Consider the following 10,853-nt stretch of genomic DNA (forward strand, 5'->3'; position numbering starts at 1 on the left):
CGGCACGGCCGGATATGGGCCGGAAGATGGGCCGATTACACTTGCTCTGGATGCACGAAGCGCGCATCCCACGCTAGTATCTCAAATGTGCCGGTTTAATACGACTCCTCGTTAGGCCATTCACAGTGCAGTGAGGTGGCGTGTGGCAATCGTTGTCCACGTTGGCAAAATGCATGTGTCGAGGAGAGATGGAGGTGGGGCCCGTTACTACACCAGGTTCATGTACCCTTCTTTGGCTCCGAGAGCGTCAGTACGAAACAACTTTTGTCAGAGAAAAACGAATCACACGCATCGCTCTGTGGCAAGAAAGCCAGAGAGGGAGGAGGGGAGGGGAGAAGCTCACTGGAGAGAGGGGGAAGGGGAGAAGCTCGCCGGAGAAACCGCATCCGTGCCGAGCCCGAGCTCCCACCGACGCCGCACCATCGGTGAAGGAGAGAGCGGCGCCGACTGTGGGGAGGAAGAGCCACGACGGCGGTGGGGTGCGCGGCCGCCGGAGAGGAGCTCGAGCTCTGTGCCATCCCGCCCCGACTCGCCACCGCCGTCACCCGCCGCTTTGGCCGGCGCAGCCGCCGCTTGGACCACCTTCGCCGCCCGACGCTAGATCCGGCTGGATCTGGTCATCCCATCACCGATCTGCCCGGTGCCTTCATTGGATACGCCAGCGCTCCGTCCAGTGCTGGGACCGTCCCGCCGCCACTCTGTCAACCGCCTAGGCCGCCGCGTCTTCCACTTCCGTCGCCTGGGCCGCCGCGTCGTCCGCCGCCGCTGCCTGTGGCCGCCGCTCCATCCTCCGCCGCCTGTGGCTAGGGATGAAAACGGAGCGGATACGGACGGATAATGCTCATACCGTATTCGTTTTCATATTTTTTACCGGATACGAAAACGAATACGGATAGCTCGAATACAGAAACAAATACGGATTATCTCGAATACGAATAAGAATCGAATATGATTGGACACGAATACGAAAACAAATTTTTCTCGGAACACGAAAACCAACTTAACTTCTAATAGAAACAAATATCAACTTATATAATTAGCTCACTTTATATTAAATGTAGTATAATTTATAAATATTTTTAAAAATTTAAATAATATTAATAGTGTGGACTAGTGTTAAGAGATAAACCACTATTAAAATCTAAAAATGTATATTGAAGGTCATAGAGTTATAAAGAAATGGGGTATGTCTCATGGCTTCTGCGGATATCCGAATAGCACTGTTCACCGGATATCCGAATTATTATCCGTATCCGATGAAAACCCCGATACCATATTCATATCCGTATCCGTGAGAAAATATCCATATTCGTATCCGTATCCGAACTATCCGAGAATTATCCGATCCGAAAGGTATCCGTATTCGTTTTTTGCCGGAGCGGACGGAAACTATCCGCTCTGTTTTCATCCCTACCTGTGGCCGCCGCTCCATCCTCCGCCGCCTGTGGCCGCCGCTCCATCCGCCACCGCCGCTGCCGCCTAGGCCGCTCCGACCGAGACTTCGCTCCCGCCGAGACCGCCACGGGGTCGTCCACCGCCGGCTTCCGCGCAGCGTCGCCGCCGGCCAGCCGCCAGATCCGGAGAGGGAGAGGGGCGCCGGCAGCGCAGTAGAGGAGGGGGAGCGAGTGGGGAAAGGCAGAGAGAGAGAGGAGAGATAAAAAGTGAGGATAGAGAATGGGAGGGACCCACTGTAAAGGAAAACGTAGACCACATGCACTATAGAGTTTGTTGCTTACGAAGTTTTTAGTCTAGATGGCAGTTTTGGCTCCTCAAAAATTGGTGACACACTATGAGTGCCCTTAGCACCCGGAAATCCTATTGGGCAATCGATCGCCTGGGGCGATTAGATCCCCTCCCCCACGCAGTTTTCTTTTTTTGCACCGCTTTACTTTCCTATTTTAGTAAGTTTATACATCTAAAATTTGTATACCTAAAGTTTATATCTCTAAAGTTTATCCACCTAAAGTTGTAGAGCGAATGTTTATCCACCTAAAGTTGTAGAGCGAATGTTTATCCACCTAAAGTTGTAGAGCGAATGTTTATAGGTCAAAAGTTTATATACCCGATTCAAATTCAAATTCTGATTCAAATATTTTATATTTTCCTCTTTTAGTAAGTTTATACACCTAAAGTTTACACATCTAAAGTTTATCCACCTGTTTGTAGAGCGAATGCTTATAAGTCAAAAGTTTATATACCCGATTCAAATTCAAATTCTGATTCAAATATTTTATATTTTCCTCTTTTAGTAAGTTTATACACCTAAAGTTTACACATCTAAAGTTTATCCACCTGTTTGTAGAGCGAATGCTTATAAGTCAAAAGTTTATATACCCGATTCAAATTCAAATATTTTATATATTCTATACATAAAGTTTATACGTGCAAAATTTACGGTATAAAGTCTATGCGCGTGAATGAGAGTATTATTTTTTTCTATTTTTTTTACTAATTTTGTTTTTTTAAAAAAATTTATGATGAAAGGAGAGAAGGGAGAGGAGTACAGGGGGAAGGGGCGGGTTGATTGCTCTAGCGATCACCCGCCCGTTAGCCTCACCCCTTAGCACCTCCTGTTGGGTGCCGGTTTCTAAATTCAGCATCACGTGGAGTTGATAACCGACAACTAAAGGCTTTTTTTTTAAGTAGTGTGTGCGCAGTTACAGAGTTAATCCGTGACCGTGATCATCTCCACTTCGATCGACCCTTTCGTCGCGGCCATGAAATCGCCATCAAAACTGCGGCATCCGATCGGGAAAAGGACATCTCCGTACACGAGCCCGACTCGTACCAGTTCACCACACCACACTATCCCGCCCCACGCTATAAATACAAGCGCTCCTCGTCCTCCTCGACCTCGATCGATCGTATCCCACCACCACCACCAGAGCTAGCGCAGCAACCGTGAGCTCAGTCCAGTTCAGTTCAGTTTTCGTTTGGTCGTCGTTCGAGTCGTCAGCTAGCTTCGATTCAAAGAAGGCAAACAATGAGGTTCGTGGCGGCGTACCTGATGGCGACCATTGGCGGCAACGCGAGCCCGACCAAGGACGACGTGCGCGCCATCCTCGGCGCCGTCGGCGCCGACATCGACGAGGACAAGCTCGGCTACCTCTTCGACCAGGTCGCCGGCAAGGACCTCGCCGAGATCTTGGCCGCCGGAAGCGAGATGCTCGCCTTCGGCGCCGCTCCGGCAACCGCCGCCGCCGCCACTGGCGGTGGCGCCGCGGCAGCTGGGGAGAAGGAGGAGGAGAAGGTTGAGGAGAAGGAGGAGGAGGGGGAGGACGACATCGTCTTCAGCCTCTTCGACGACGAATGAGCTATCGACCTTCGTCTTCAGCCCTGCATCTACGTGCCATAGTCTACATGTCGTCAGTAGTAGTAGTATATATACTAGTAGTAAAATGCACATGCTTCATTACGGGTAAAATGAATGGTTGAATGCTGTAAAGTACACAGTTAACATCATAATAATGTTTCAAGATAGATATATTATTTATTGGGTTAATTATAATTTGGGTGGATAGAAAAACCTTACGTATTTTTTTTATTAGGTATAGATATATATTGATCTTCAATCCTACGATATATTTATAGCCCATATCGCTTTTCAAGTTTGCAGTGTGTACAAGTCTCTCGGAAATGCTAATGAGCGATTGCCCGCCTGGCGGCGGGGGTAGCGATCAATTCGCACCCCCCCCCCTCCCCCTCCCCCTCCTCTTCCCTTCCTCTACCTGATTTTCTTTTTTGGCACCACATTACTTTCCTATTTTAATAAATTTATGCACCTAAAGTTTGTACACCTCAAGTTTACACATCTAAAGTAGACCCAAAGTTTATAAGTCACAAGTTTATATATCCGATTCAAATTTGAATTTGATATTGTTTATATATAGTATTTCTATAAATCTAAAGTTTATACATCTAAAGTTTATACACTAAAGTTTATAAGTCGAAAGTTTATATACCCATTTCAAATTTGAATTTGAATTATATCTGATTCAAATTTGAATTTGAATTCAAATATTTTCTATATATAGTGTTTCTATACATCTAAAGTTTATACACCTAAAGTTTATAAGTCAAAAGTTTACATACCCGATTCAAATATGAATTTGAATTATATCTGATTCAAATTTGAATTTGAATTCAAATATTTTCTATATATAGTATTTCTATACATCTAAAGTTTATACACCTAAAGTTTATAGACCCAAAGTTTATAAGACAAAAGTTTACATACCCGATTCAAAATTGAATTTTGAATTACATCTGATTCAAATTTGAATTTGAATTCAAATATTTTCTATATATAGTATTTCTATACATCTAAAGTTTATACATCTAAAGTTTATACACCTAAAGTTTATAAGTCAAAAGTTTACATACCCGATTCAAATATGAATTTGAATTATATCTGATTCAAATTTGAATTTGAATTCAAATATTTTCTATATATAGTATTTCTATACATCTAAAGTTTATACACCTAAAGTTTATAGACCCAAAGTTTATAAGACAAAAGTTTACATACCCGATTCAAAATTGAATTTTGAATTACATCTGATTCAAATTTGAATTTGAATTCAAATATTTTCTATATATAGTATTTCTATACATCTAAAGTTTATACACCTAAATTTTGTAGACCTAAAGTTTATAAGTCAAAACTTTACATACCCGATTCAAATATGAATTTGAATTATATCTGATTCAAATTTGAATTTGAATTCAAATATTTTCTATATATAGTATTTCTATACATCTAAAGTTTATACACCTAAAGTTTATAGACCCAAAGTTTATAAGTCAAAAGTTTATATACCCGATTCAAATTTGAATTTGAATTCAAATTTTTTATATATAGTATTTCTATATATAAATTTTTCTAACTTTTGCTTTTTTTAAAATTTTTTGTGGTGTACTGTAGTAGTAAGAGAAGAAGGGGAGGAGGAAGGGGAGAAGAGGAAGGAGGTATTGCCTATACGGGGGAGGGGGCGAATCTGATCGCTGGGCGATCGCCCATTAGCCCCTCCCGCCCCCCCCCCACCCCAGTCTCTATCGTTGTGTACCCATCACCCAAAGCAAGAATAGTGCATTGAGTGAAAGCATGGTTATATCTCTATCCTTACCATACATTATACATATACTAAGTATTTAAAGCTCAACATACAAGACAGTATTTATTAATACTCCTAAAGTCTAACATGCAAGTATACCGTATCAACCAAGTAAACACTTAAAGCATACTCTTAAATTCTAACATGCAAGTATACCGTATCAACCAAGTAAACACTTAAAGCTCAACATGTAAAGCATAATAATGACATTTATAATTTATTAAATTCTAAAAATCAACATACACATGCTAAATTGTCATCCTTAAATTATTTCCAAAATATTTCAGTCCAAATCCATCCATTGTTTATACAACATTTAACACCATTCAAATATCCCGCAACAAATTGTAGGAGTCACATTAGTACAGAAAGCATTTTTCCAAACGGTCAAATCCTATTTTTCGTGCGATTGAGCAGCCCGTCTGCTCAAAAGAGTCTACGAAAATCATTATTTTACCATGTGGGTGGCGAACCACACATGAGCATTGATTTCGCACGCGGGTGCTTATGTCGCCCAAAATAAAATTCCAAAAATATAAAAATCCCTAAAAATCATAACCCTAACTCCTATCTGCACCCAAATGCTGGCGGTGGCAGATCCAGCCGTCGCGGGACCGATGGAGGAAGATCCGCCCGCAGCTGACCGCTCGAGGTCACTAAGCCAACTGCACCTGCCGATGGCCAGTGAGAGAGAAAAGAGGAGAGGAGGTGAGAGAGAGGAGAGAACTCAGAGGAGGTTCAAAATAACGAGGAGAAGAGGGGGTGAGAGAGAGATGGACAGAAGGTAAGGATGATGACTTTAAAGATTTTGAAGTGTTGAGAGGAAAAAGGAGGCAAGTCGAACTTCTAAGTGGATCCTTAAGAGACCTGCCTGTTAAAATAGACCCATTTTACATGCGGGTATGTTAAGAGATCCGTCTGCGAAAATCATTTTTTTCATGCGAGCATCTTAGTGGTTGTATGCAAAAATGTTCTCGATTTTTGTAAATGTGACCAGTTACGACCCATCTACAATTTAAAGGGGGGTCTTGTTCAGAAAAAATGTTTCTAGTAGTGTCAGTACATATATAGAAATACTAAACCATTCGGATTTAATTGTTCTCCGACAATAACACGGGAAGAATTATCCTTAATATATGCCATATAGAATGCAGATGTTAATCTCTCGGTTGTGCTGCAAATGAGGCTACGAGTAAAAGAGACTAGGCTGTGTTCAGCAGCCATATTTCCTAACTCATCACCGTCGTTTCTCACACGTACGATTTTTAAACTGCTAAACATTGTGGTTTTTACAAAGCTTTTCTATTGGAAAATTGTTTTAAAAAATCATATTAATCTATTTTTAAAAAAATTAACTAATACTTAATTAATCATACACTAATAAGTCGCTCCGTTTTACGTGCACGTGGGATAAGTTTTTACGATGCCTTTAGGTGTCCTCGTTTCACAAGAGAGAGTTGAGCTATTGCAGTCAGAACCCATGTGACGATGTTAGCAGCCGTGGGGATGTAGGCCTCAGAGCTGTCGTCTTAACAACGCTATAGTATCAAACAAAAGAACTAAGCCTACTAGAGAAAAGGTGAATTATAGGAACAACAAAAACCAAAAACTTATAGCGAAATTAAATGTCGCACTCGAAATCGATGGAGATCAATCAGACCAGCCTAACTGCTCCAGTCTGACCGGTGTAGATCGGCCGGTCGGACTGCCCTTCGTGCCGCCATCGCCTGTCGCCTCCTGTGCTCATGTAATGTAACCTCTCTCTCTCTCTCTCTCGTGAACGGCGGTGGTGGCGGCGACTGTTGTGCGTGACAGTGGAGGATTGGCGCGACGGCATCCACCAATCCCATCCCCAGTCCCTACTCTAGTCCTCTCCCCAAGAAGTGGCAGCGGCTCTGCCTGGGACGAGCAGCGACGGCACTATTATTATCTACTCCACTGTCTATTAAAGCCACTATTCCTTCTCCCGTTCGGCCATTCCCCATCCCTCCTCTCCCACGAGCAGCACCACTCCTCTGATGGTAAGTAAGATTTTTGTTCTTTGATTCATATTGTGCAAATGCCAAATATTATATATATATATCATGTGCTATATTGTTCATGTAGAGTTCAATTGACCATGTGACAGTAATGTGTCATTTTTAGCCCAAATTTTGTCAAATTTTTCAATTTTTTTCCCTAGTATTTTCCAAAACCGCTATATTGCTTAGCTGCTGATATAGCCTGCTATAGATTTTCTTAGCTATTGGAGAGCTGATCCGCTAAATGTCTTAGCCCACTATTTAGAACATTGGTTTTAATCAGGCAATGTCATTGTTTTGTCGGCGTGTCCTTCTCAAAGGCTTCGTTTTAGTGGTTTTCTCTTGTTGGACCACTGTTCTTAGGTTGAGTGTCTCGGTCCGCATGTTAGCTCGCTTTTGTCAGTGCTAGGGTTTTTCTATAGTTAATCATATTGTTGTAAGGATGTTGGGTTCGATTTTCCTTATAAACTAAATCAGATATCTTCTTCTAACGGTGAATCACAGGAGCTTCCTGCCTGTTCCATCTAATTTGAGGCACTGCACACCGGTCAACTTGGAGGTTATAATTTTCCTAGAAATTATGGCGGACACCTAGACCTGATATTCTGTGTAATTATCCATGAGGGCTTTGGATGTTTACCCAATTATTGAACTATGTTTAGGATTAGATACAACAAAAAGATCTAAGCATTATTTTCAAACACAATGCTTTTGAAAAAACTTTACAGCGTAATATAATTTAATATAGGGAATACAATACCCTCTTTGATGAATATAGTGATAAGAGAGTGAGAAGGGCATTTCTTGGATTTCAAAAGATTAACAGAAACTATTTCGTGGGTCACCACCGACCTTTTTTTTTCTATTTTCACATGTAGGAGCATTGTCACCTCATAGCAGTCCATATACATAAGCATCGAGAGAACAAGAGATTTCATTTCTTTTTCTCAGGCCTGTAGTTTGCAAATGCATAAAAAGCAATGGCAACACATGGTTTTCCAATGAGTTAAGACAATGAAAGAAGAAGTATATTAAACAAAATAAAAAAGGCGCAAGACCATGTAAGAAATGGAGTACCAAAATAATGTCTATTTATGGCCTGAGGTCCTAGGGTGTTGGCGGGCTCAGATGGCCAACAACACAATGAAGAAAAACAGACCAACAGTAGGCACACCAGGCCTCCTATAATGCGCTCCATACATTCCATCAGATAAAGGGTGTGCTGATCTCCCCTCTTAGATAAATGTTTTCAGGGTTTCTATAAAAAAAATTGAGAACGAGTTTCTATTAATTATTGCATGCAAAAAAGAAAAGGGTTGTAGTAATTGGGAATGGGCAGTATCGAGAAAATTGCATGCATATACACTTCTAGTTCTAGCAGTAGAACCTAACAAAAATTTGGAGAAATAATTGAGCCCTGTAGTTCAGGACATGGTAGGCACTCTGCAGTTGAGAAAGGCAGCTATTGACATGCTTGTTAGTGTTTAGATCTGCTTCGCTGTTTGTAACAATTCATGGCAGTAGAACCGATTGCCTCAGGCCACAGTGCAGTGCTCTCTTTAAAGACAGTGAGCAATACACCTCAAGGCTCAGATCAGTAGCTACCCATTTCTTTCGAAGCTTAGGAAAATCTCATGCAATTATATGCTCGAATTGAAACATATCATTGTTTCTTTGCTTTGCTTCAAGATCACATGGAGTCATGGACCAGAGATCAAATCGAACAAAAAAAAAGAAAAAAAAATGAGGGTGAAGAGAAACAGAGTGGTTACCCCCAGGGCATGTCGAGTTGTCGACTAATCTTGGTGCCACCGCCGGGTGGAGATCTCGCTGCTCCGGCGGATCCCGAAGGCGGGGAGCGCGTAGAGCCACGCCACGGAGGCGCACAGCGCCACGGCCGCCGCGATCTCGGCCGGCGACGGCCGCTCCGCGAGGCCGGCCCCACCGGCGCGCCACCGCCGGAAGAGGATGTAGAGGGAGGCGAGCGCGAGGGCCCGGAATACGCGGTCGGCGTGGCCTCCCGTCGCCGCCGCCGCCGGCGCAGGTCCAGCCTCGCCGGCGGCGACCTCGTCGTCGTCGTCGTCCATGCTCAGACGACGAGGTGGGGGAACGGATTTACCGGTGTAGTTGAGGATTTTTTTTCGTTTTTAGATTTTTTTTAATATTTACAGAAATAATCTATCGACCAAAAAAAATTGCAGAAATAGCCCCTGCCGCCCACCGCCCCAATGGTGGGCGGCAAGCTGACGTGGCAGACGGTGGGTCGACCGCGCCGTCTGCCGCCATTGGCCAAAATTGCGATTAGGCCCTTGCCGCCCGGGCAAGGGGCTAATTGCAATTTTGGCCGCCCATAAAGAGCTTGCGGCCGTACTTTTTTCATCTGGGTCCCTTGCCGAAAAAGTACGGCCAAAAGATTTTTCTATGTTATGTTAATAAAAAATAAAGAAGTATTTACTGGTAAAACTTGTTAATATTATTATAAAAATGTATTGAAGTTGGTTGTTGCGCAATTTCATATGTTAAGTGAGGTATTATTTTGTACCTTATTCGACGTATTAGTACTCGGATAATTTATATAGGCCTATCGCAGTCTGGGTCGTAGAAACATTATATGGACTTAAACAAGGAGAATTATGTAACATGAAGAAATAGTAGTACAATTTGAATATGATACAACTATTTGCATTGCGGTTACATAGCTGATATTAGATTCAAACTAGGAGGGAGGTAGTGCAATAGTTGAACACAACGACGATGTAGTAATGGGACAAGGAAGCATGACAGTAGAAATTTTAATATGCTAAGTTGTCTGATAATAGCTAACCCCTACGTGATGATCCCTCTCCTCTCTCAAACCGCGCTTTAGTAACCCTGTATTGCTCTGGTAGTTCAAGCTGCACAACACACGGCTAGGTGGAGTTAGAACCCTTCTGGTGTCTATCCATTCTCTGTATTGACATCTCCTTGGTGGTTCCTGGGAGGAAAGAATAGATGTAAAGCAAACAAAGTTAGTAAATGTTGTGAGAAAATAAGGATTCATGTAATCAAAATATTCTTACTATGAAATCGTCGTCAAGAATATTTGAACAAACAAAGAACCTTCGACCCAATGTTGTAGGATTTATGGAACGAAGAACCTGACAACGATCACCATACCTGCATCTTGGACGGGCTTCCCATGGAGGGAGTACCGTAGTTAGCACCCGCCAGTCGCTCTGTTGTTCACGACATTGTCGTTCATAAGCTGCTTTTCTCTGTAAGTATTGCTCAGTACTTTCGGATGCGAAATACCAGCGACCTTCTTGTAAACAAGTGGTTAGGTCGAGAACGGGATTTTCTGTATCGACCCACTCGATGTATGCGCAGGCCGTAGTGCGGGTCTGCCGAATAGAGTAGTGTTATGAAGAATAAAGCGATTGCCCATACGGAATGAATAAGCATATGCAGATAATAAAATACCTCACGGTCATAGTTAGGGCACCTAAAAAAGCGCCTTCCTCGAATATCAGGATTCCTCGAAGCCATTAGTTGGCATCGATCACCGCATAGGCAGAGAGGACGCTGGCACCAAGGTGGTAGTAGGTATACACAAGGATCGCTACGCCAGTTTGGATCCTCAACACCCCGGCGTCTAGCCATTGACGAAAGCCGGTCGGATTTGTAATGAAGCAAGAGAGTACTGAATGTGACTGAGTTCTGAAAGATTGTGAGGCCTCAC

General features: G+C 42.8%; 2 protein-coding genes across 2 annotated transcripts; one reads left to right on the plus strand and one right to left on the minus strand.

Moving 5' to 3' along the window:
* The first annotated feature begins 2,884 nt into the window (after positions 1-2,884).
* Positions 2,885-3,410, plus strand: LOC127780952 (60S acidic ribosomal protein P2A-like). Its single transcript, XM_052307945.1, has one exon. The coding sequence runs from the start codon at positions 2,984-2,986 to the stop codon at positions 3,311-3,313; it is 330 nt and encodes a 109-aa protein (XP_052163905.1). The 5' UTR covers positions 2,885-2,983; the 3' UTR covers positions 3,314-3,410.
* A 4,643-nt stretch (positions 3,411-8,053) lies between these two features.
* On the minus strand, positions 8,054-9,269 carry LOC127779963 (uncharacterized). Its single transcript, XM_052306896.1, has 2 exons — positions 8,908-9,269; positions 8,054-8,393 (listed from the first exon to the last, which is right to left on the minus strand). The coding sequence occupies exon 1, from the start codon at positions 9,220-9,222 to the stop codon at positions 8,932-8,934; it is 291 nt and encodes a 96-aa protein (XP_052162856.1). The 5' UTR covers positions 9,223-9,269; the 3' UTR covers positions 8,054-8,393; positions 8,908-8,931.
* Between the last annotated feature and the right edge of the window lie 1,584 nt (positions 9,270-10,853).

The sequence above is a fragment of the Oryza glaberrima genome, chromosome 7 (assembly GCF_000147395.1).
Source record: "Oryza glaberrima chromosome 7, OglaRS2, whole genome shotgun sequence".
In the NCBI taxonomy this organism is placed as follows: Eukaryota; Viridiplantae; Streptophyta; class Magnoliopsida; order Poales; family Poaceae; genus Oryza; species Oryza glaberrima.